At 45.8% G+C, this 26,043-nt stretch overlaps 1 protein-coding gene across 1 annotated transcript in view; it reads left to right on the plus strand.

Annotated features, from left to right (window-relative positions):
* Window positions 1-20,494, plus strand: part of WDR88 (WD repeat domain 88) — a 35,073-nt gene extending 14,579 nt beyond the window's left edge. Inside the window, exons 5-11 of the mRNA XM_084905739.1 lie at window positions 377-515; window positions 2,304-2,433; window positions 5,905-6,092; window positions 7,819-7,901; window positions 9,622-9,690; window positions 18,187-18,279; window positions 20,000-20,494. Coding sequence (XP_084761865.1) covers window positions 377-515; window positions 2,304-2,433; window positions 5,905-6,092; window positions 7,819-7,901; window positions 9,622-9,690; window positions 18,187-18,279; window positions 20,000-20,167 — 870 coding nt within the window. The 3' untranslated portion in view covers window positions 20,168-20,494. The remainder of the gene's footprint in view (window positions 1-376; window positions 516-2,303; window positions 2,434-5,904; window positions 6,093-7,818; window positions 7,902-9,621; window positions 9,691-18,186; window positions 18,280-19,999) is intronic.
* Window positions 20,495-26,043: the final 5,549 nt, after the last annotated feature.

The following is a 26,043-nucleotide window of genomic DNA, read 5'->3' on the forward strand; positions in this document are numbered from 1 at the left end:
AATTTGCCGTTCTTGCCTCCAGCCAGGTTTTCTATTTTGGATGCTTTATTTCATTTCTTTGCCAAAATGAACAGGGATATAGTTGGCCATTACTAGAACCTCGCTTCCCGTTCTGCTGCGTGCTCTCCCTGCCCTTGTTCATCAATCATGGACATAGATTAATTAATTAATTAATTACACTTATTAATTAAAACCAAATGAACTAACAATTCAGTTTCTTATTTGCACTTGCCCACTATAAGTGCTCAATGCCACATGTGGCCAGTGGCGAGGATATTGGACAGCATATAGATGGAACGTTTTTATCACCACAGAAAGCTCTACTGAGCAGCTGGGCTAGAGAGAAAACAATCTTTTAATCCTTGCTCTGTTACAGTGGAAGATCAAACATGGAGGCTTCTTAACCTCCTGTAACTTTTCTCCTGACGGTAAATATGTGGTATCGGGCTTGGATGTGGATCATGGAATCTGTATAATAGAAGCAAGAAACGCCATGACTGTGTCACACATCAAAGGTGAGTTTGCATGGGTTCCCTGTTCTGTTCTGTCGGCCATGGTAACAGCTGCTTGTCACTTGACTGACTGACTTTCAGTTGCTTTATTTGGTGAAACTGTAATAATATGAGCCACATAATTAAAAAATATATATATATTATTGATTTTTTACAGAAAACAAGAGAGAGGGATAGAGAGCTAGAAACATCGATGAGAGAGAAACATCCATCAGCTGCCTCCTGCATACCCCCCACTGGGGATGTGCCCGCAACCAAGGTACATGCCCTTGACCCGAATCAAACCCGGGACCCTTCAGTCTGCAGGCCGACGCTCTATCGCTGAGCCAAACCGGTTTCAGCATGAGCCACATAATTAAAGATGGGACACGGATTGCTAAAAACACTTGGCAAGACTAATCCTCATCAGTTAAACTTTCTCATTCAGTTTGTGCTTGTAATAAATGAAACAATGTTCTGTTCCAAATGTACGTGAACATTTAAAGCCTAATCTATTGAATGGAAGCTCAGCCTTCTTAATGTTTTGCTCTATTTTTTAAATATTAAAATAATAATTATTGTGTATAAATTTCCTGGTGGTGATATATCATTATGCAAGATGAGACCATTGGGGGAAACTGGGCATACAGGATCTCTTCACGTTATCCTTATAATTTCATGTCAGTTGACAGTTATAGCAAAATAAATAATTAAAAAATACATAATCTTTGTAATAAAATTTTGTGTGCAAAGTCAAAGACTATTGTACCTATTCTGTCTCCTCCCCAGAGATAAACAACTAGAGGCCTGGTACATGACATTCGTGCACTGCTGGGGGGTGGCCCTCAGCCCCGCCTGTGCCCTCTCTCGCAGTCTGGGAGGCCTTGAACTGATGGCTTAGACCCGCTCACGTTAGACCCGGACATCCTTAGTGCGGCCGTGGAGGCAGGGGAGGCTCCCACCACCACTGCTGCTCTCAGCCCGGCTTCTGGCTGAGCAGCTCTCCCCCTGTGGGAGTGCACTGACCACCAGGAGGCAGTTCCTGCATTGAGTGTCTGCCCCCTGGTGGTCAGTGCACATCATAGCAACCGGTGGTTGCACCATTCACCCAATTTGCATATTACCCTTTTATTATATAGGATATGTTGCTGGGTGGCCTTCCTGAACTGTGTATGTGTGTGTGTGTGTGTGTGTGTGTGTGTGTGTGTGTGTGTATTTGCACACACAGTGTTATTTCCCATATGTGCTTTATGTCTGTTTTTATCAGTGTGGACCCATGATATGTGCAGTGCTCCACAGCTTGTATGTTTCCCTTAATGTATCACTTCCTCCTCTACCTCTCCTCACTCTCCGGGTTCTAGCTGCTCACCATGCTTCTCCATGCCCTTCCCCACCTCTAAGCTTTTGCTCACGCTATTCCTTCTGCCTGGAGCACTCTTCCCTCCTGCTTTCTTTGATAACTTCTGGGCCCTTCCTCGACCTCTCAGGGCTGCCCCGGGCTGGGCCAGACTTCTGCCGGCCAGGAGCTGTGAGGTACCTCACCTTCCTCTCATGGCCCCTGGAATGCTGTGGGGCATGGCCCACTCAAGGGTGAATCCCCATCAGACTGGGAGCTCTGCTGGGACTGGGAGCAGATCGGCTGTGCTCCTGTGCAAAGCCTGGCCCACGTGGCGGGCACTCAGGAGGTGTGAGGATGGAATGGTGTTTCTGGACTGTTGTCACTGTCGGGGAGTAGTATGAGCTTCTGGGCCATGAGAAGCAAGTGGCTCAGGATGTGGAACGTGGATAATGAGACCTTTCCCTGTGCCACAGATCATCATGCAAGATCGGTCACAGGCTGCTGCTTCGACCCCGATAGCCAGAAGGTGGCTTCCGTCTCATTGGACAAAAGCATCAAGATCTGGGACGTTACCTCCCAGGCCACCCTGCTCACCATCAACAAGTGAGGAGGGCCCGGGAAGCCGGCCGCGTCCTGCAGCGGGGAGGGGGCAGGGTCCCTCTTCATGCCCTCCTGGGTTTGGCCTGCACACCTTCAGCTTGTTAGCCAGCATCCATGCTGGGCATCTCCAGCTTGGTCACAGGTGCTGTGAAGAGGCTGCAGAGGGGGGAAGGGAAGGCAGGGAAACCACCAACTATGACCTGTGGGATGGGCAGTGCATTTGTCTCAATGTGAGTCAACATAATCTTAACTGCTTTTAATGTTTGCAAGTAGTCAACGTAAATATTTTGTTCACACACACACACACTTGCTTCAACTGAGAAACATAATTTAGAAAACTCAAGAGGAGAAGGAAAGTCTACTCTATTTACCCATATTTTGCTTACTATGGTCTGTCTTCCTTTTTGATGTTGCAAGTTTCTTTCATAATTTTACTGCTTTCTTTCTGTTTAGAAAAACTTCCTTTAGCCATTCTTTTGGGGTAGGTCAGAGGGCCATAAATTCTTTTAGTTTTCTTTAATCTGAAAATGTCTTGATTTCCTCTTCATTCCCAAAGACTATTTTTGCTGGATATGTAAATCTGGGTTAACAAGTTTTTGTTTTCTTTCAGCTTGTAAAAACTGTCATGTCACTTTCTCTGGCTTCCATGGTTTCTGATGAGAAATCCACTGTCATTCAAATTGTTTCCCCCTTTTAGGTGAGGTGTCATTTCTCTCTTGCTGCTTTCAAGATTTTTTTCTCTGTCATCACTTTTCAGAAGTTTAATTATGATGTGTCTGGTGTAGATTTCTTTGAATTTATTCTATTTGGAATTATATATTTTTGAATCTATAGGTTTGTATGTTTTGCCAAATTCGGTGACATTTCAGATGTTATTTCTCTGATTACTTTGTCAACCCCACCTTCTTTCTCCTTTCCTTCTGGAACCCTGGTGAAACAAAGGCTTAGATATTTTTGTTATAATCCCACAAGTTCCTGAGGTTCTGTCCCCCACACCACCTCAATTTTTTTGATAGGTTATACTGTCTGCTTTCATAGTAACTTATGCTCTCCTCTGTCCTCAACATTGAGTTTTTAATTTTGGTTACTGTATTTTTCAGTTCTGAAATTTCCATTTGATCAGTCTTTATAGCTTCTATTTTTTTTTTTTTTTTTTTTTTTTTTTGGCTGAGGATTTCTATCTTTTTGTTTGTTTCAAGCATGATTGTAATTGCCCATCAAGGCATTTTTAAAAAATTTAAACTTCACCAGAGGATTTTTTCTAATTGATTTTTCATTTTTTGTTAATCTTCATCTGAGGATATCATGTCTCCCCCCCTTCATCCCCCCCGGCCCCCCAGCATTAATTCTTAGAGAGAGTGGAAGGGAGGGGAAGAAACATAGAGAGAGAAACATTGATGTGAGAGAGACACCGCGATTGGTTGCCTCCTGCACATGCCCCAATTGAGGCTGGAAATCAAGCCTGCAACCAAGGTACATGCCTTTGACTGGAATCGAAAAACCCATGATTCAAAATTAAACCTTCAGTCTGTGAGCTGATGTTCTAACCACTGAACAAACTAGCTGTTTTTATCAGTGTGGACCCATGGTATGGCACATACATTGGTTGGTTGTCTCTGTATGTGTAGACTGGCTAGGCTAATTGATTTTTAGAGAGAGGGGAAAGGAGAGAATGAGAGAGAGAGGTGAGAGAAAAACATTAGTTGGTTGTCTCTGTATGTGCCTCAACCAAACCCAAAACCTAGGTATGTGCCCTGATCAGGAATTGAACCTGCAACCTTTTGGTGCATGGGACAACACTCCAACCAACTGAGCCACCCAGCCAGGGCCCATCAAAACATGGCTACTTAAAAGAGCTGGGGATGGGACTGCTGTTTCCCCCAGGATATTTGGCTGGAGTAAGGTGGGTATGGCCTAAGGGTGTTCTGTTTTCTTGGGGTCTTCCTTTGGCTAGGGAGAAGAGTTTCTCTCGTTCTCCCTTGCCTTGTTGTTGTTACAATATGTCCAGTGCCCAGTCCAGGATATATGAAGCAAAAAGGAAACCCTAGGCCCTCACAGCCCGCCCTCCTTTGGTCCCAAGAGTCCTGGCTTGTCGGCCTTCTCTTCTCCACCCTCCCTAGTCCTCTGTTTGCTCTGTAAACGCCCAGGGCTGTTATCCGTGCTGTGCGGGAGGAACAAAGAGAAGTGCCTGGACTCCATCTGGTCCAGACACACACGTGCAGCACAAGCACTTCCCCAAACATTGGCACTGAGAAAAACGGTCTTTTGTGAGAAGTGGAACTTGTTTGAAACGAGAACCCATCCTGGAAAAGAGAGATGGCCCTGGTCTGAACCCCAACGACAGTGTCCAGGTTCTGGGGGCCTTTGTTTTTCATCTCCAGGTTTAAACCCCAACGAGAGTGTCTGGATGTCCAAATGGTTCTCAGCTCAATAGGCACAGGAATCTGGAAGGTTTTGCCCTGGACGCCCCTGGGAAGTTGACTCCTACCCACCCCCCACCTCCACATGGATCTTGCTCAGTGTGTGCATTTCAAAGAAGCGAGACAGAGTCCAAAACTCTGACCTGAGCACTAGAAAACAGTTTTGTCCAACCCTTTCCTCAGGTAAAAGGATTGGTTTTATGACCTGGGCAACTAAGAGATGCTCATTTATGTTCATAGATTTGCTTGAAAACTCTGTCTATAACAGGAGATGAGAATCATGTGGATAATACTTTGAGGATGACAAACAACAAAAAGAAGTAGCAAAATGCTCAGATTTTTTTTTTTCTAAAACAAGAAGACATTTAAAGATTGAGAATGGATAAGCCAAAACTACAGTAAATAAAAGTACAACATTAAAATATGCTTTAATGACACTGAAGACAGACAAAGAGAGGGAGAAAGAAAGAGAGTGAGCAGTTGAGGTAAACAGGAGCGGGTAGAGGGGTTGGGGAGACTAGCCAGGCTCCATGTCCTGGAGAGAGAGGAGCTGGAGACTGAGCAGGGGAGGCATGTGATCCAGCACCCAGGCCTGAAGGGCTGTGAGTCCATTAACCATCCTGACAGCTGTTCCAGCTGCTCTCTCTCCTCAAGCCTCAAGCTGCTCTGGATGGTGCAGTGTTCTCTGCAGGTGCAGTTTGCATCCCAGTGGACACTTGGCAGTGTCTGCAGTGTTGGTTGTCACAAGTAGGTATGAGAGCTACTGGCATCTAGTGGGTGGAGCCCAGGGATGACACCCAACATATCACAATGTGCAAATCAGTTCCCTCTCACAATGAGTTATTCAGTACAAAACTCAGTATCGCTATGACTGAGAAATCCTGGGACAGTGAGATGTCGTTGGAGCAATTACTGTCTGGACCATAGTAGGCAGGAATGAAGTCACAGGGCATTAGCTCCAAGGCTCTCTCCCTTCCCCCTCACCCCATGCAGGTGGGTCATCAGACTTTGTAGGAGCCGAGTGCCAACATGTGCACCCTTCCATCTGTTCCAGGGCACATACCAATGCGATCTCAAGCTGCTGTTTTACCTTCAGCGGCCATTTCCTGTGTACAAGTTCTTGGGATAAAAGCTTAAAAATATGGAACGTCCATACAGGGGAGTTTCGAAACCATGGAGCCTGTGCAACTCTGATGCACGGCCATGAAGGTTCTGTGAGTTCCTGCCAATTTGCCAGAGACTGTAAGTAATCCACACTTAGGAGTACTCTGCACCCGTGGGAATGCTGGGCAGGGTGCCTCATGTTTCATCCACATGAACTCTCCTCAGCACAGAGCTGACTTTCAATGCTGCTGGCAGTGAGGGTGGATTTCTTTTCCACGAGAACAAAAAAAAAAAAAAAAGGCAAGAGAGAGATTCATAGACATAGTTTGTAAGTTTGCAGATTCCATATTTGTAATCGAACTCAGTTCGATGTGGTGTAAGTAGCAAAAGACATTAACTCCTGCAATGGGCAAGTCCCAGGTCAGGTCTCACTTGAGATGTGGCCGGGTCCAGACACTCAGCCTGTGTTGCCAGGGAGCCAACTCCTCTACTTAGATCAGCTTCTTCCTTGTATTGGTATTTCCCCCAAATAGGTAAAGTGGCCCCTGGTAGTTCAAGCCAACAGCGGGTCTGGCTGCTGGCACTCCTAGAGAAAGAAGCTCCCTCTGATGGCCCCAGCACAGTCCCATGGAAGACTCCCATTGGCTCAGCATGGGTCACATGCCCATCTCTGAACCAATCACTTTAGTAGGGGATGAAAGGTACTGATTGGCCTGGTCTGAGTGACTTGTCCTTCTCCAGGTGAAGAGGTTAAGGTCAGTACACTCTGAAGCAGAGGGACTGATAACAGGTGAGGGGAATTGGGAAGCTATTTCCAGATGAAGGGCAATGACAATAAGCTTCCATAGCAGTGGGGGAGTGACTGCTCCCCATACCCAGGGGCCAAAGGTTAAACTCCTCCATCCTCATGGAGTGTGTGTGGGGGGAACACCCAGGCAGTACCCACACAATCACAGTATGACTTGAGGAATGCAGGGGTTTTTCTGAATAACTTTTCCTCTTCAGAAGCAGCCTCTGTGTAAGACCCCACTATGAGGTGCCTGCCAGTTTCTGTCCTTGGCTTTATTGGGTTCAGGGTTGCCCAGACAATCGCTGCTATTTGCAGATTCCATATTTGTAAATTGCAGGCTGAAATTAATTTGCAACCCTAAAGTCAATACTCAGGGCACTTTTGTGGTCACTCGTGGGTATGTGAATTGCAGCGGGGAGCTTGAGTTAGCCTGTGCATGCAGTCCCACTGAAGTTGAATAAGGCGATTCACCGCCCTCTTGCTTCATCTCTCTTATCATAACGTGCGCTTTCTGGGGGCCATTTAGTGCCACGTTTCACAACGTGAGCTGAGTTGGTGAGTTGCTGTTGAAGCCGCACCCCTAGTCCAGGGTTGCAGTGCTGTCCAGTGTTCCTGAGTGAGACAAGGCTGTGATATGCTTTACGGGAAAACACACAAATACAGAAGCCTTGTTCGGGCAAGAGCTACAGAACTGATGGCCATGAATTATAGTGAATAAACAATATATAACAAATAAGGTGTCTTTAAACAGAAACAGGCATAAAACAGGTTATGTATTGATCAGTTAAGGAAATGTGACCGGAGGCTCACAGGAACATAACCCTGTATTTTCCTTAAGAACAGTGGTTCAGTATTTGCTAATTCAGTGTTTGCCATGACTTGACAGAATGTAACTAGCATTAGTAATGAGAATCAACTGTAATTGGGGTTGCACCGTCAGGAAGGGGTCAGAGTGTCGTCAGAGCGAGCCACGAGGCGCCTCACTGATGCAGCCGCAGGCCCGTGGGACCGCCCACAGGAGGAAGCCGCTGGCTGGGGAAGATAACCTCTTGAGACTCTCATTTTGTGTTGCAGCATCTTTTCTCGTGTCTGGAGGGTTCGACAAGACTGTGGCTCTCTGGGATGTAGGAGAAGGCTACCGGAAGGTCTCCTTGAAGGTACCAATGCCAGCATCAGATAGAGCATCTGAGCTTTATTCCTTGGTCATTCCATGCGGGGTGGTGGGTGCTGGGGGAAAGCAGACCTAGATGTCACCCTTGGAGCTGATACCCCTGTGGGGAAGGACAAGCAAATCATCAACAGTGTGAGCGAAATGGAGAAACCACAGCGGGCGATGTGCTAGAAACGGACGGCAGGGACAAGTCGGTGGGTGGGGAGGGAGGGCCTGATGGAGAAGGTGGCCTTGGAGCTGAGAATCAGATGGCGATGAAGGACTGGAAGAGTAAGGCTCTTGAGGGAGGGGATTTCAGGCAGATGGAAAAGCAAATGCAGAAGCTCAGAGATGGAAAAGTGTTTAAGAACAAGAGCAATTACTGTGCAGAAGGCTGAATGCCACAGTGAGGCACGCACAGGAAGCTGGGCTCCAAAATGGAGGGCATCAATTGGGTGCTTTTGGCTGCAAGTTAAAGAAGACTCCACTCAAAGTAGCTCTATAACAAGGGCATGGGTAATCCAACACGGCCAGAATCCAGAGGTCAGGTGGTCCCAGGACCGGCCCCTTCACTGCTGCTGCTCCACCCTAAAATGTCTGCACCCTCCCTGATCCTATGATTGCATGGACCTTTGGCTGAGAATGCTTGCATCCATGAGTCTTGGTCTCTCTGTTCCCTGTGACCAAATGTAGACGATGTCCCCTTGACCACCACAACATTCAGTCTCCCAAGCCCGGTCTGTCTGAGCTTTCTTCTCCAAGCATTTCGAGGGGCAAAAGGAGTTTACATCACAGCAAATAAATGGCTAAAAATTGCATATTCAACTGCCCTGTGCTTAAAATTAAGTCCTTTTGTCCTCCTGTTCATTTGTTCTACTCACTTTTCTTCTCTTCTCCCTCTCTCTCTCTCCTTCCACCCTCAAATTCTTGCCCTTTTGTTATGCACATCAGTTTAACCTTCTCTCTGGTTTCCTGTCCTCCTACCAAACCACATTGCCTCACTGTCCATCTCTTTGCACAAGAGAAAGGCCAAAGAGTGATAAGGCTGCGAACACAGAGCCCTGACATCATCAAATGTCTGGCCAGCAATGGTGCCCATCTCCTCTGAGCTCCTTTGTATCTGAGGAAAACTACCCCCCACTTGCCTAAGCTTGTAGTCATTTGAAGCTAAAAGCCCTCTTGCCAGTTGGACCTGTGAGTAGCATTCTCTAGGTTCGAGGGCCTAGAACACAGAAAGCAAAAGCCTGCAAGTGGTGCTCTGGCACCGGCTGGGAATACAGCAATTCCTTTCCTGTCCTGTTTTTAAAACACACACGAAGGCCCAGCCTGTGTGGCTCAGTGGGTGAGCGTCAACCCTGCACCAAGAGGTCACAGATTCCAACTCTGGTCAGAGAACATGCCTCTGCTTTTGGCTCAGTCCCCAATAGGGGGTGTGCAGGAAGCAGCCAATCAACAATGATCATCTCTCATTGATGTGTCTATCTCTATCTCTCTCCCTCCTTCTCTCTATAAAAATAAAGAAAATAAAGAAGACATACATGTGTACCACAAGTCTTTACATTCTGTATTCTACCTTAAATGTCCTTGGCGAAACCAGGGAAGCACAATTACTACTAGTTACTCTTATATGTAAGCAGCATTGGGTTCTTCACTTTTTTGTGTTGTTTGTTTTTGTTGTTCTATGAAACCTTTCCTCTGGATCCTTGTTAAAATTCTGTTTTCCTCAGGGCCATAATGACTGGGTGATGGATGTTGCCATTAGCAACAACAAGAAATGGGTCCTGTCTGCTTCAAAGGTAAAGGTGACTTAAAATCTCCATTGCATCTGTGATTAGCAGAAGCGCTGTTGTCAGGTAAAATTGCTGGGCAGGCTCAGTTTGAGGGCCACACCTGGCCAGGCCGTCCCCCTCCAGGGAGCCGCGTGTACAGGGAAAGGGGGTCCCTCTGTCCCCTCATGTGGGGAGTTGCCAGGTATCTCCGTGTCTGTACCACTGGCATTTGAGTCTTATTGGAACAAGGGCCTGGCCAGACTGGTGAGTACAAGAGGCCTTGGAGGGGAAGGCATCAGCTGAGGACAGGAGCAGAGGTCACCCTGCGGTCCCCGGTGGGTCTTCCCTCCCTACCTCACTACGCCCTGGATTCCCTTTCAGTGCCCATAGTGACTAGCCCAGGAGGACCAGAGACATCATTTTCTAAGCTGAGAGTTGGTAGATCTATGAGACTGAGGACAAGACTCTGCCTACCATTACTAAATTAGTTGGGAGTCAACCCAGGATACTGCCACATCTGACAGAAAAACCATATGTGTCATTTCTTAACTTTATTTAAATTTTTTTTTATTTTTTTTATAAATTCATTTTAGAGAGGGAGATATATCAATGTGAGAATATACACCCACTACCCGGGATTGCACCCTAACCCAGGCATTTCTCCTACTGGGAATCAAACCAGCAACCTTTTGGTGCATGTCCCGACCAACTGAGCCACACCAGTGGCTAACCAACTGAGCCATACCAGCCACACCAGGGCTGTGTGTTATTATTTTCATACTAAAGACCTGGCCTGCAGGATCGGGCCGAAACTGGCTCTCCGTCATCTCCTGAGGGGTCCCAGATTGCGAGAGGGTGCAGGCCAAGCCAAGGGACCCCACCACTGGTGCATTTATCGGGGCCAAGGAGGGACATAAGAAGTTGGCCAGCCGGGGAGGGACCTCGGGAGGGCTCCAGGGCGTGTCCAGCCCATCTCGCTCAGTCCCAGATCTGCTGGACCCCAGCAGCAAGCTAACCTGCTGGTTGGAGCGTCTGCACCTGGTGGTCAGTGCACATTATAGCGAGTGGTTGAGCGGGCTTAGCATATCATTAGCATATTATGCTTTGGTTGGTTGAATGGCCGACCAGACAACCATACACTCAACATATTAGGCTTTTATTATATAAAATAAAAACATGAAAATGCCCTGGCCTGTATTGCTCAGTGGTTAGAGTGTCAGTCCACACACCAAAGGATTGAGGGTTTGGTTTGATTTCCAGTCAAGGGCACCTATCTGGGTTGCAGGTTTAATCTGAGCCCTGGTCAGGGGTCATTCGGGGTCAACCAATCAATGTGTCTCTCTCACATTGATGTTTCTTCTTTTCTCTCTCCCCCCTCCTTCCCTTTCACTCTCTTTTGCAAAAATAATGGAGCCTGGCCAGTGTTGCTCAGTAGTTGAGTGTTGACCCAGGAACCAGGAGGCCATGGTTTAATTCCCAGTCAGGGCACAGGCTATGGGTTCGATTCCCAGAAAGGCATGCAGGAGACAGCCAATCAATGATTCTCTCTCATTCTATCTTTCTCTTTCTCTCCCTTCTTTTCTCTCTGAAATCAATAAAAACACATTTTTAAAAATTGCTGTAAGAGAACAATGGAAAAATATCCTCGGCCGAGGATTAAGGACAAAAGGACAAAGAAAGAAAGAAACAAAGGAAACCATGAAAAATGATTGTCAGTTATAACTCAGTAAAGTGGAAAAAGTAAAAATTAAAACAAAATATGAAAAATGAGTGTTTATTTGAAATTGTTTTATTCTTTATGTTTTACTTTTCTGTTACATAAATGCTGTTCTTTAAACAAAGCAACAATAGGATTAGTTAACAGCAATAATTAGTAGTAATTAATAGTAGGACTAATTAAACAAATGTGTTTAAGAAAAATACAAAATATTTTATAATGCTTCTGTCCTCTGATACACAATTTATTTAGATGTTTAAAAAGTATTTATTAGAGAGGAAGAGAGAAGGAGAAGAGGAGATAGAAACCAGTGATGAGAGAGAATCATTGATTGGCTGCCTTCTGCATGTTCCATATTGGGGATGGAGTCGGCAACCCCTGCGTGCGCCCTGACCTGGAGTGGAACTCTGACGTCCTGTTTCATAGGTCAGTGCTCAACTATTGAACCACATCAGCCAGGCTGCATATTCTTAAGATACGTATATATAAGACTTTATAGAAAAGAGAATGTAAATAGAATAGGATTATTTATTTATTTATTTATTTCAGCTTTATTGATATATAATTGATATATCACATTGTATAAGTTTGTGGTGTACAATCTGCTGATTTAATACACTTATATATTGTTAAATAATAAGCACCATAGCCTTAGCTAACACCTCCATCATGTTACATAATTACCATTTCTTTTTTGTGATGAGAACATTTATGATTTATACTCTTATCAAGTTAGATTACCCAAAATTATTCATTTTATAACTGGAAGTTAGTATCCTTTGACCAACATCTCCTAGTTCTTCTTTTCTTTTTCAATATATTTTTATTGATTTCAGAGAAGAAGGGAGAGGGAGAGACATAGAAACATCAATGATGAGAATCATTGATTGGCTGTCTTCTGCACACTCCCCACTGGGGGTCAAGCCCACAACCCAGGCATGTGCACTGATCAGGAATTGAACCTGGGAGTTTTCAATCCACAGGCCAACGCTCTATCCATGGAGCTAAGCCGGCTAGGACCCAACATCTATATCTTCTATCCCCAACCCCTGGTAAACACTACTCTACTCTCTGTTTCTAGGAATTTGTCTTTCTAGGCCTAACTTTTGTCACTTAGCATTATACTCTCAAGGTCTGTTCATGTTGTCGCAAATGGCAGAATTTTCTTCTTTCTCATGGCTGAACAATCTTTTATTGTATCTACATATCACCTCTTCTTTATCCATTCATCTGTTGACAAACACAATAGTCCAGATATGTTTCCATATCATGCCTATTGTGAATGATGTGGCAATGAACGTGGAAGTGCAGGGATCTCTTCGGGATCTTGTTTTCATTTCCTTTGGGAATATACTCAGAAAAGGGATTGCTGGGTAAAATGGTGGTTCTATTTTTTATTTTTTGAGGAACCTCCATATTGTTTTCCATGGTGACTGTATCAATGTACATTTTCACCAAGAGTGCACAAGGGTTCCCTTCTCTCCACATCCTCATGGCACTTATCTCTTGTCATTTTGGTGATAGCCTTTCCTTTTCATGTACCTGTTGGCCATTTGTATGTCTTCTTTGGCGAAATGTCTATTCAGTTCCTCTACCCATTTTTTAATTGGAATTTTTGTTCTTCTGTTATTGACTTGTATGAGTTGTTTATGCATTTTGGATATTAACCCCTTATCAGATATACAGTTTGCAATTATTTTCTCCCAGTCCACAGGCCTCCTTTTCATTTTATTGTTTTTTTTGGTTCTGTTTTGCTAATCCTCGCATGAGGAATTTTTTTTCATTGCTTTTTAGATAAAGTGGAAAGGAGGGAGGAAGTGGGAGGGGGAAGGAGAGAGAGAAAAAGAGGAAGAGAAAGAGAGGAGAGAGACACATTGACCTATTGCCTTCCAAGGGAGCCCAACCAGAGAGGATGGAGAGCGAACTGAGGTAAATGCCCTTTACTAGAATTGAACCGAGACCCTTTGGTGTGCAGGCCAGTGCTCCACCCACTGAGCACACCAGCCAGGGTAGGCTATTTCTTTTGCTATGCAGAAGCTTTTTAGTTTGATATAGACCCAGTTATTTATTTTTGATTTTGTTTCTGTGCTTTTGGTGCCATATCTGAATTATTTTCCTGAAGGTATTTTTTTTTTTAAAACATTTTATTGATTTTTTTACAGAGAGGAAGAGAGAGGGATAGAGAGTTAGAAACATCAATGAGAGAATCATCGATCAGCTGCCTCTTGCACACCCCCTACTGGGGATGTGCCCGCAACCAAGTACATGCCCTTGACCGGAATCAAACCTGGGACCTTTCAGTCCCCAAGCTGACGCTCTATCCACTGAGCCAAACCGGTTTTGGCCTGAAGGTATTTTTAAGATAAGGCTTCATAATGGCAAGTAAACTTTGCAGACCTCTGTAGTTTGACACAAATTGTTGCATTTGAAATATTGTATGTATTGTAACTGGCTTTATATAAAATGCTGAATAGTGGAAATTGTATAATGTAATCATTAGTCAAAAAAGTATCAACAAAAAAAAGAGGTACAGCCGAAGCTGGTTTGGCTCAGTGGTAGAGCGACGGTCTGTGGACTGAAAGGTCCCAGGTTCGATTCCGGTCAAGGGCATGTACATTGGTTGCGGGCACATTGCCGGTAGGGGATGCGCAAGAGGCAAGAGGCAGCTGGTCGATGTTTCTCTCTCATCAACGTTTCTATCTATCTCTCTCCCTTCCTCTCTGTAAAAAATCAATAAAATATATTTTTTTTTAAAAAGAGGCACAAAAATTTTAAATTTTGATTAAGTCCAACTTATCTATTTTGTATTTTTTTGCTTGTGTTTTGGTGTCAAATCTAAGAAACCACTGCCTAATCCAATGTTACAAAAATTTACCCCTATGTTTACTTCTAAGTCTTCTAGTTTTCTAGTTTTAGGTTTTGGAAACCAAGTCAAAAATAATTGACAATAAATGTGAGGTTTTATTTTGGGCCCTCAGTTCTATTCCATGAACCTATGTTTCTATTTCTTATGCCTGAGTTACCCTGTCTTGATAACTGTAGCTTTGTAGTTACAAAGTTCTTATTCTAGATTGTTTTGGCTATTCTAGGTCCCTTGAATTTCCATATGAATTTTAGGATCATATTTATTTATTTATTTATTTATTTATTTATTTTTAAATAAATTTTTATTGTTCATATTATTACAAGTGTTCCTTCCCCCCCTTCCCACCCCACCCTCTGCCCTTTCCCCAACCCCCATTGTCCTCATCCATAGGTGCACAGTTTATGTTCAGTCTCTTCCCACATTCCCCTGTCCCCTTTTCCCCAAGAATCATCAGTTCACTCCCCTTCCATACCTCTGATTCTATTATATTCAACAGTTAATATTGTTCATCAGATTTTTTTTTTTAATTTCCTTGGTTTTTAGATTCACTTATTGATAGTTACGTATTTATTGTTCATAATTTTTATCTTTATTTACTTTCTCTTCTGAAAGAAACCCCTTCAGCAATTCATATAATTCTGGTTTGGTGGTGATGAACTCCTTTAGCTTTTTTTTATTAGTGAAGCTCTTTATCTGACCTTCGATTTTGAGTGATAGCTTTGCTGGGTAGAGTATTTTTGGCTGTAGGTTCTTGCTATTCATCACCTTGAATATTTCTTGCCATTCCCGTCTGGCCTGCATGGTTTCTGTTGAGAAATCAGCTGACAATCGTATAGGAGCTCCTTTATAGGTAACCACCTGCTTAGCTCTTGCTGCTTTTAATATTCTCTCTTTGTCCTTTGCTCTTGGAATCTTAATTATGATTTGTCTTGGTGTGGTCCTCTTTGGATTCCTCTTATTTGGAGTTCTGTGTGCTTCCTGGACTTGTAAGTCCAATTCTTTCCCCAGGTGGGGGAAGTTTTCTGTCACTATTTCTTTCAGTATGTTTTCGATATCTTGCTCTCTCTCATCTTCTGGGACCCCCATGATTCTGATGTTGGATCGTTTGAAGTTGTCCCAGAGGTTTCTTACATTATCTTCAATTTTCTGGATTCTCTTGCCTTCTAGCTTCTGCAGAGGAATGTCTTCTGGCTCTTTATGTTCCAAATCTTTGACTTGATTCTTGCGATCTTCTATTCTGTTTTTAGGACTCTGTATAATATTTTTTATTTCAGACAATGTATTCTTTATTTCTTGTTGATCCCTTTTCATATCCTCATAGGTCTCATTTATTTTATCGGCCTTTTCTAGGATACTCTTGAAAAACCTTATAAGTGTGGTTTTGAACTCTATATCCAGTCGCTTTTTGTCCTCCATTTCTTTCATTTGTGATCTATTTGGTTTAGGCATTTTCGCAGGCAGCTTTTCTGATGGGGCGCGGTTTCAGGGTGGAGCCTACAGCCTCTGCTTCCATCAGCCCCGCCCTATGCGACTCCTGAGACTCAGGGTCCTTCAGTACTTGTTGCAAGCGCCTCTGAGAGAAAGGTGCCCTCGATTTTCACCTGCTACCAAACAGTGTAGGCTCTCCCGCAATGGGCCCGAAACTGGGGTTCAGTTCAGTTGGAAGTGGAGTTGGAGATGGCGTTCAGAGCAGTCTGGAGCCTGTCTCCTTCCCGCCAGGGCAGTCCTACGGCACAGCCGGCCGGCCCTTCTCTGCGTGCACGCAGTGCACTCGCCGCCGGGACCTCCTTTCGCCACTTCCCCGGTACCGCCTTACAGCCCAGCTCCCTCTGGATGAGCCTGGGTCCCCGGGGTCTGGCCTAGAACGGGGGTTCAGAGCAGTCGGGGGCCCAGCACAGTTGGAGTTTTATCTCCTTCCCGCTAGGGAACGCCCGCCAGGCACTCGGCCTCCCTCCTCTCCGGCTCCGTCCTCTCCGCGTGCGCCGCGTGTCTCCGTACCTTGGGCTTTTACAGCTCCTCCGCGCTTCCTTCTGGTTTTCTCCTTGCTGCTCGTTGTAGAATTTCAAGTCAGTCGACTTTCCTGTAGTTCTGGGTAATGTCCATTTTATATTTTAGTTGTATTTTATTAAAATTGTTGCGTGCGGCTGCGGCTAGGTGCCTACCCGAGCAGCCATCTTGGATTCTTTTAGGATCATATTTAGTGAATATCTACAGAGAAGTCAGCTGGGGTTTTCATAGGGATTATGTTGAATCTGGAGATCATTTTGGGGGCTACTGCCATCTTACCAATATTAAGTTTTCTGATTCATTGAACGTGGGATGTCTTTCAATTTATTTATGTCTTCTTTAGTTTTAATTCTGTGTGTTTTGCAATTCTTTTGTTAAATTTATTCCTAAGCATTTTGAAGCTAAATGAAATTGTCCAATTGCAAGATTGTTCACTGCAAGTGTATAAAAATACAATTGATTTTTGTGTATTGATTTTATATCCTGCACTCCTACTAAGCTTGTTTATTAGTTCTAATAGCTTTTTAGTAGATTCCTTAGGATTTTCTATATACAAGGTCATATAATCTTCAAATAAGATAATTTTACTTCTTTTCTAATTAGCTGCCTTATATTTCTTTTTGTCCACATTAGTATTTTTGTGGAAGATGAAGAACTTTTGAATAATTTAGAACTTGCCTATCTCATCCCACATTGTTACCATATGTGCTTTTCATATTTTCCTCTCCAGCAATCCCCCCCCCCCCCCCCCCAGTTATTTTCTGCACACGTGCAGTATGCTTTGTTCTGGTTATTTACTCTGCAGTCTAATTGTTTTGTTAAAAGACAGTTTTCTTTTAATTCTCACCCAAGGATATGTTTTTCATTATTATTTTTTTTGCTTTTTTAGAGAGAGAGTGAAAGGGAGGGAGGGAGGAGAAGGAAGAGAGAGAAGGAAATAGAGAGTTAGAGAAGGAGAGAGAGAGAGAGATTGGTTGCCTCCTGTACATGCCCAGACTGGGGCCAGGGATTGAATTTGCAACTGAAGTGCAGGCCCTTGATTGGGAATCAAACACTTATCTCTTCAGTTTTTGGGCTGATGGTCTAACTATTGAACAAAAAACAGCAGGGCTAATTGATTTTTTAAAGTTCCTTTTTAATTAAATAGAGAGAAAAGAGGGGGAGAGAGAGAAACTTGGGTCGGTTGCTTCTGGTATATGCCCTGATCAGGATTGAACCTGAATCCTAGGTATGTGCCCTTGACCGGGAATCAAACTCGCAACTTTTTGGTGTCAAACTGCAGCCTTTTGGTGTACTGGAGGATGTGCAGGGCCCCTAACCCAGTGTTACATGTCTGTCATTAAACACAACTGTGTAGCTTTCTTTTCTGGTGACATATGGGTCATGCTGGCATTGGTCTTGTATTTGATCTCCTTTTCATTATCCTAACTCTTACAAAACAGATCACAATAGGCACAGTGTTAAAAATTCTCTCAGCACTACCTTGAAAGCTCAACGGATAATCCATAGGTAGAATCAAAGGCAAACTGTAAAACCTCAGAGTTACAATGCAGTTAAGTTGAATATTTAAGTTGCATCACTGGGAGTGAATCACAGTGATGGATGATTATTGTGAACTGCAAATTGTAGAAAACGGTATTGACCTGTGGAAGGTGAATCATTTATGCATACCCATTTGGCATTAAAGATATTTTACTTTCAGCTCCTATTACGAACTTCCACACCCATTGCTGAAACATGGGCCATGGGGCTTGCAGAGCCAAAGCTGGAACAGTGCTGGGGAAACTGACAGTCAGTCCCCAAACTCTGCTCCTCTGCAGGCCAAGGTTCTCCACACAAAACCTGATGAAATGCACCTCCTGCCCCCTCTCCCCGCCCCCCGCAGCCCACAGAGCCCACATTGTGACGCTGGTTTTCTCTTTAACGTTTTTAGGATAGGACCATGAGACTGTGGAATATTGAAGAAGTTGACCAAATTCCTTTGGTAATCAAGTGCAAAAAGTACCTGGGCTTAAGGGTGAACCAGGTTGGTACTGGATAAAATTAAGCCAAGTGAAGGCTTTCATTAGTTACCACTACAAATTAATTTATTCTTTGAACCAAACATTCAGTAACTGGGGATGAAACCATGAACAGATTGAAATCCTTGTCCTGAAGGAGCTTCAATTGTAAAAGGGGAGAAAAACAAAGAAATAAGAAAGTATTTAGTGAGCCACGTGGTGCTGAGTAATTGGGAGAAAAATTCCAGGCAAGGGGAATGAGAGTGCCGGAGGCTGCTCAAAGCGTAGACAGGATAGGTCTCATTGAGAAGGCGACATGTGTTCAAAGACTTGAAGATGGTGAGGGAGTGAGATGTGCAAGTGTTTAGGGGAAAAACTTCCCAACAGAGGGAACAGCCAGTGTGGAGACTGAGGCAGAGCCTGGTACTATCTGAGAAGTGGAGTGAGGGAGGGGACTGGGAAATGAGCCTGAGGGAGCACTGGGCACATGGCTGGATGCTGCCTGAGCCTCCTACACTCCGGCCGCAGACCCTCTGGTCAGGCTCTCGGTGCCCCATTGCCATGGAAAGGGCTCAGGTGCCTGCTTCTTCGGTGAAAGATCTCGATGGTAGGGCGAGCATGTCTTCGGTTTCACCAGGTGCAGCCAGGGCTGGCCACAGAGGTCCTCCCTGGGCAGAGCAGGCCTGTCCATCGTAGGGGCTGAGGAGTCTACCCTGGGCCTCTTAAGTCCTCCTTCCCTTGGAATCCCACGGTCGCCTCGGCTTGTCTGGCCGGGAGCCACTGCTTCTGGAATGACTAATTCAGGACCAGCACTGCGGGGTAGGGAAGTGGGGGGTGGACCCACATGAACCTTGTTTCTGTGGCCAGCAGGTTCTCGTGGCCGTGGTGGCCATGTTGGCCCTGAGGCCCTGGAAGCTGATTAGCTACAGAGCAGTGCTGGCCCATGGCCTTCACCTGCCAGCAGGAGCTGCCTCTTCCGAGCCCTGTCATTCTGGAGTTGGGCCATGAGAAATTATACTGTGGAATAAGGAAGAATTTAATTTTTAAAAAAGGCTTGATTTTCTCAGAGGCCAGATTTCTCAGAGGGCCTGCCCCACACAGGGCTTGGTCTGTCCTCCTGCAGGCTTTGTATCCTGAAATAGGCAAGGGTGGCAAAGCCCAGGAGCTTGGGGTGCTAGGGCAGGGGTATGCCACCTCGCAGGCTTGTCTCAGGGGACTGTGTTGTGATGGGAACTCCCGAGAGACCTCTGCCCCACGGTGCTGCTCACTGGTTTGTGGGAAGCGGATGTAGTGAGTGAGCCGGGCTGTCCCATGGGCTGTTCTCTGGGTGCTTTGTCCAGAAACAGGCTCTGGGGTGGAGGAGGACACTCAGCAACCTCATCATCTAGTGAAACTTCCTGTTCAGAAATTGTGCTTATTCGCAATTCCTTAATTGATGTTAAGGAATTAGGATATCCCCTTGGCCCATGGTTCTTTGCACAGAGCAGAGGTTGTGGTTAGAACCCTGTCGTCTCCACTGTCAAACGGCTTGCCATCTTGCCCCCAGGTCCCCTGGCAACACTTGCATAGCTTTCTGGGGGGAGAGGGAGAAGCTTATGCTCATTCTCTCTCAGCGGATAGAAACCGAGAGGAGAGGCAGCGGGTCCTGAACCCAGCCCACGGTGGGTGGTCTAGGTGAGGGAACTCTCACTGCATGCCCCTACCCTAACATCCTCTTTCCTATTATTTTTAAACATTTCATGTCAGTGTGAAGCATGCGAAAAGCCTTTCTCCACCTACGACAGTGACGTCTTTTCTAAAACAGTCACCAAATGTGTATTCTGCCGGATGGATGCCAGCTTGTCAGCAGAGGCCTCATCATCATCGGAAAAGAAGGACTCACCCGCAAAGGCGGGCAGATTGGGCAATAAATGATGGCCACGGGCCCTTGGAGTGACGGGAGCACAGGCCAGCTCTCCTGTAGGTTCCAGGCTGCAAGGACCTTTCTCTGGGGCCCTTCCCTGGCTGGGTGGGCCTGTCTCACTGGGGCAGGAGCCATGCCCTCGCTGGGCTCCCACCACTGTTCCAACCTCCGCCACACACACCCTGTTGAACAGGATCGGATGCTTTTAGTTTTCAGGCAGAATAAACCGAGATCCTTTTGGAAAACGAGTGTGCATGTGAATTTCAGGAGCATTCTTGCTGTTTATGAACGTTATGTCCTAGCGTTCATCCAGACACACTGGGATTCCCATTCTGGGCTCTGGAGTTGCCCTGTGAAGCAGGCCTGGGGGGCTGGGACTATCAACCCCTGAGGAAGGGCTTGTGAAACGAAGAGGAAGAGGTGTGGGGCCTCCTCTGTGGAGGAGACTGTGGGTGGCTCCCTGCCTAATGCTCCCAGGTGGCCGCCTGCCCAGAGCAGAGGAAGTCTGTTAGGCAGGCAGGTGGTGGGCACTTCTATCACAGAATGCTTCTTACTCTCCACCCCAGACCTTTCAATTCCCAGCATGCCTTCTGCTGCCACAGAATACGCATAACTTAATTACTTTAGAAGTGAAGTTTCAGTTGCCAAACACAAAGGGCTCCCTTTCCCATTGGGCATGCTCACATGTCAAATATCATTCGGATGCTCCTTGGTCCATTTAAAAAAAACATAATTGCATGACTCACTTATTTAGTGCCCATTGTCTGGCATACTAAATTCTGCTCAGGAGCACCATAACCTGATGGTCATTCTCTGGGCTTAGTGATACCCCTCTGTCACAACCCTGGTGGCTGGTCAGCAGTCACCCATTTATTTACACATGTCAAAATTCAGTCTCTCAGCAATTCGGGTCTCCTTTGAAGAGAAGTCCTATTGCTAGTAGTCTCCGTTTTCTGACACAAAAAGACATGCATAGATATATTCTTTCCGCTGTGGAGGATGGGTGGACTACGTGCACCAACACTGTCCTCAGCGATGGGCACTTAGGTCGTTTCTCGTTCCTTTGCTATCACTAATAATACTGGAGTGAACCTTCCTGTGCGTATATTTTTGCAGAAACTTACGTTTCTGTGGAGGAGACTTTCCCGCCTAAGTGGCTGGGTGAATGGATGGTTTTGTTGTAGTTCAAAGGCGGGGGCAAAGTGGCTGATGTGTCTGAGTAAGGGGACCCAGAATGGGCAAGGAGAAGCCTGGTGGCACCCGTGATCGGTGTTGGTGCACCAAGGCCAGTAGCCGGGTCCCTTGAAGCTCTCCATCCCTGTGCCCCCGGTTTTCCCCTCTCCGGGCCCCAGAGAAGCGGCCCAATGGAAGCTGTGGGACTGGTCTCCGCAGGCGTGCAGACGAGCCGCCAGGATAACAGCGGTCAGAGCGCGGCTGCGGCGGGCCACCGCGGAGGGCGGCAGCGCGCGGGTCGGATGCGCGGTCGCCGCGGGCCCCCCTCGGGGTGTGCGCCCGCCCAGCGCCGGGGAGCGTGCGGTCCGGCCGCGATAGCGGGGCGGGGACCTTCTGAGCGGAAGGGGACTGGCCTGCGGGACAGCCTGGCGGAGTTCGGGCGCCAGGGCAGAACGAAGGCTGGGTCTTGCGCTAGCATCCCCCACAGAAGGAAGCCGCTTGGCTCCCCACCCGGACGCGGAAACTACAGAGAAGCGAAGGGGAACGCAGCGCGGGGCCCAGCCACTGCGCGGGATCGCGGTGCACCTCCCCGCCACTCAGCAGCTTTTGTATACCCCACGCATGCGTCCGCCGCCGGCAAAACTCGTGCGCATGCGTGCGCCGCTGGAGCATATAGTAATGGGGAACAGATTCTCGCGGTACCCGTGCGGGCGGCGCCGTGGCTTAGTTGGTTAAAGCGCCTGTCTAGTAAACAGGAGATCCTGGGTTCGAATCCCAGCGGTGCCTGCGTCCAGCCCTTTGGGCAGCTTTTTGCCCACTTCCAATTTTGCTCTGCACCCCAACCTTACTCCCCCGCAGTTGGGGGCGAAAGGGTGATTCTGAGAAGGCATTTCAGTCCGTCCTGCATGCGGCTGGATGGGGCGCTAGCCCTCCCTGGAGTCCACCAGAGGATAGAATCCGGCTTGTGTGACCCGGGTAATCAAAGTATGAAAACTCTAGGGAGGGAACGGATCAAGCAGTCCCCCGAGTTTGGGGCCAGCTCTTCCAGAGGGCCAGGAGTGAGGCTGCGCCCTAAAGCCCGGGCTGGGTGCAAATCCACGTCGGAGAGCCTGACTCACAGCAATTGAGTCTAAGTCTCTGGGGACGCGGCGAGGCATTGGGATAATAAAAAAAAGTAACCCAGGATTTCTCTTGTCAATCGCAACAGGACTGTTTCAACGAGCTGCAGAAATTGCAGTTCCGTCCTCAGTCTGTGTCCGCAGTACTCATTCATCTGCCCCAGAAGCGGCTCTTCTCTTTTGCTCCCATGGGTTTAGGTTTTACATTTTGCTTTGAGGTCAATTACTTGCCCTTTGTAGCTTGGTTGTTTTGTTTGATATTGCAAAGAAAAACTTTTAAGGATACTTTGAGGCTTTGCAGTTCTAATAGGAGCATCAGAGATGAGTCTTGGTCACAGGGCTTGAGTCATTGTGAAGCGGACATTTTTCTGACCTCTTTACTGCTTGCCTGAGGGATATCAGTCAGTTTTGAGCATGTGTCTGTTATGTGGCCAAGGGGAGATGACAAAAATATTTTTTCTTTTTTAGCTTTAAGAGTATAAATTTTGCACATTTTTGGGTAAAATGTAATCCTCAATATGTTCTTTTGCTTGATGTTATTGTAAATGGAATTTAAAAAATATATATGTTTTTATCGATTTCAGAGAAAAAGGGAGAGGAGAGAGATAGAAACATCAATGATGAGAGAGAATCATCCATCAGGTGCCTCCTGCATGCCCCACACTGGACAGAGCCCCCAATCTGGGCATGAGTCCTGATGGGAAATCCAACCATGACCTCCTGGTTCATAGGTGGATGCTCAGCCACTGAGCGGAGATGTACACCCTGCCAGCTGCTCCCTGGGAAGTTTCACATTTGATGATCCTCTGGAGAATGGCCTCAGCTTGGGGAAGGCTCCTCGGACAGCCTCTCAGGAAGAGCTCTGCCTTGCTGCCAGGTAAGGGCAAGGAGTGAGGTCTCCACTGTCTGGGCTCTCAGTTGGAAGAGACAGAAATCCGTCATTAATACACCTAATTCTGCTCATTTGTGTGGTTGCTTTTATTTTATTTTTGTTATGGGACTGTGCCCCATTTTGTTATGGGACTCTCCCCTGCCTCCTGTGTCCACCCCGACCTGGCCAAGGAATGAGCCTGCAGCCAAGGTATGCGCTCTTGACCAGAACCATACCCGAGATCCACTGAGGCAAATCAGCCCAGGCTGTGTGGTTATTCTTATAAATCAAACTATAATATTGAATGTATTTGTACAAATGATATTTATAAAATATCATTTGTACAAATGATATTTATAAAATAATATTATAAATGTTTAATAGGTTAATGTAGGAACAAAACGTTTCATACCATATTTTAATTTTTAAAATTAGATTATATTTTAACACAAAAACTCATCCAAGTTTAATTTAAATTCAGCAAATGTAGAGTGTCTACTGGGTGTAGGATGGTTTACTACATGCTCTGGGGGCTGTAAAAATAGGTTTAGAAGGTCTTGGGGGCGGGGAGGGAGGAAAATCAGGCTGGCAGGACATTACGATGGGGAGCAAAGGTCAGGTGTAGAAATTAGTTTGGACTGGTTTCCAGACTTCATTTGGGGCTCCTCATGGCTCTGTGCCCCTGAGATACTCTATTACTCTATTACTTCCTTCTGAACTGAGATTGGCTCCTTAGAAGGCTGTTGAAATCAGTCATCCTGGAAAATAAAATGATGCCAAGTCAGTCACTAGTTGTGCTGACTCTGCTACATCAGACAGATTATGTAGTGTACTTGTGTGTAGCTTGGGAACCTTGCTGTAAGGAAGTTCTAGAGGTGTGTCTGCTGGTGAAACTTTGGTGGGCCAGCCCTATGAAAACAACAGCTAAGGGTGGCCTCGCAGGTGGGGTCAGACTGCTAAGCCAATGACTTTCAGTAAAGCCACACTGGTGACAGTTAAGCCCTGTAGATGGCCAGGCTAATCAGATTCATGGGGGGACCTGCACCCCTGATTTCCCTCTGTCAGTATTCCCCACATTCTTTTTAATGCATGCTAATAATATAATTTAATGCATCCATATAATAAAAGGCTAATATGCAAATAGATCGAACAGTACAACTGAACAACCAGTTGTATGATGTGTGCTGACCACCAGGGGGCACACACAGAACATGACAGGCATTGGCCGTGGTGGGATGGTGGAGCAGGTGAGCCGGGGCGTCAGGTGCCAGTCGCTGTTATCAGGACTAGCCTCTGGTGGTTACTGAAAATTTTATTTTTTTTATTTTATTTATTTATTTATTTATTTATTTATTTATTTATTTATTTATTAATATATTTTATTGATTTTTTTACTGAAAATTTTTTGCTCCTGTGCACCGCAGTCCCGCCTGGCGCTTGCACCTGCTGCTGGTACCAGCCCCATTCGCACCCTCTGTCGGCGCTGGAGCCACCATTTGTACCTGCTGCCGGCTCCTGGCACTGTTAGTGGGTGCAAGCAGCAGCTGCCAGCCCTGATTGCCCCTCAAGGTTTCTCCACCTCCCCTTGCTCCTGAGGGGTGATTGAGGTAGCAACCTCTGCTCGCACCCATTGCTGGAGCTGGCCCCAATTGTTCCATGCCCGTCAGCAGATGCAAGCGGGGCTGGTGCTGTCAGTTTGTGGGAATGGCAGCAGCAGGAGTGGGACTGTTGGCAGATAGGAGACCAGGGGCCTCGGTGGGAGGGGCTGGTGGGGGCATGGAGGATGGGCTGAGACCTGCCCCTGTGCCCTCCACAGCCTCAAGGCCCACAGTTCCTTTCAAGGAACACAAATTCATGCACTGAGCCCCTAGTATAATTATAAATCCATTTCATCAAACAAATATTCCTAGACCACATTTTCTAAATTTATAAAATACCAGTATTGCCCTGGCTGGTGTTGCTCAGTTGGTTGGGCATCATCCTGGGCACCAAAAGGTTTCAGGTTTGATACCTGGTCAGGGCACATGCCCAGGTTGTAGGCTCCAACCCCAGGATGGGGGCATGCAGGAAGCAGCTGATTGATGGTTCCCTCTCACATTGATGTTTCTCTTTCTTCCTCTTCTTTCCTCTCTCTCTCTAAAGAACAATAAAATACTTTTTAAAAATCAGTATTGAGCTAAGAATTATTCTAGATCACAGCATTTCAAAATGAGATTGGAGGTAGACAAATGAAGGAACCTACAATTATTATTATTATAGTTCTAAAATGAACAAATTTATAATTATCATGTAGTAATCTATTAGCTATATAAGCATGTACAATTTATCCCAATAATACTGATATAATGCTGGATTTTGTATCCAGCCACAGGAATCTGTCATGTATAGTTTATTATTGTATCTTTTAAAGAAATACTTTTTTTTTTTATTGATTTTAGAAAGAGAGAGGAAGGGAAAGGATAGAAAAGATAGGAACATAATCATTGATCATTGATCAGGATCTGGAAAAGGGGCCAATGCACAAATGAATACACCAGATAAGAAATATGAATTTAGAAGGCATGGGGGAGCCAGGTGGAAAACTTCCCTCTAGTGAGGAAGCTCCCCCAAACGCAGCCTGTCTGCTTTTTCTTCACTTGAGTACACATTTACCTTTTAGGAATGCAAACAGGCATATCAAAGGTAAAGTATGGTAACAGTAAAAGGATTATCAGGTTAGGGAATG

The sequence above is a fragment of the Pipistrellus hanaki genome (assembly GCF_964339955.1).
Source record: "Pipistrellus hanaki genome assembly, chromosome: 15".
Lineage (NCBI taxonomy): Eukaryota > Metazoa > Chordata > Mammalia > Chiroptera > Vespertilionidae > Pipistrellus > Pipistrellus hanaki.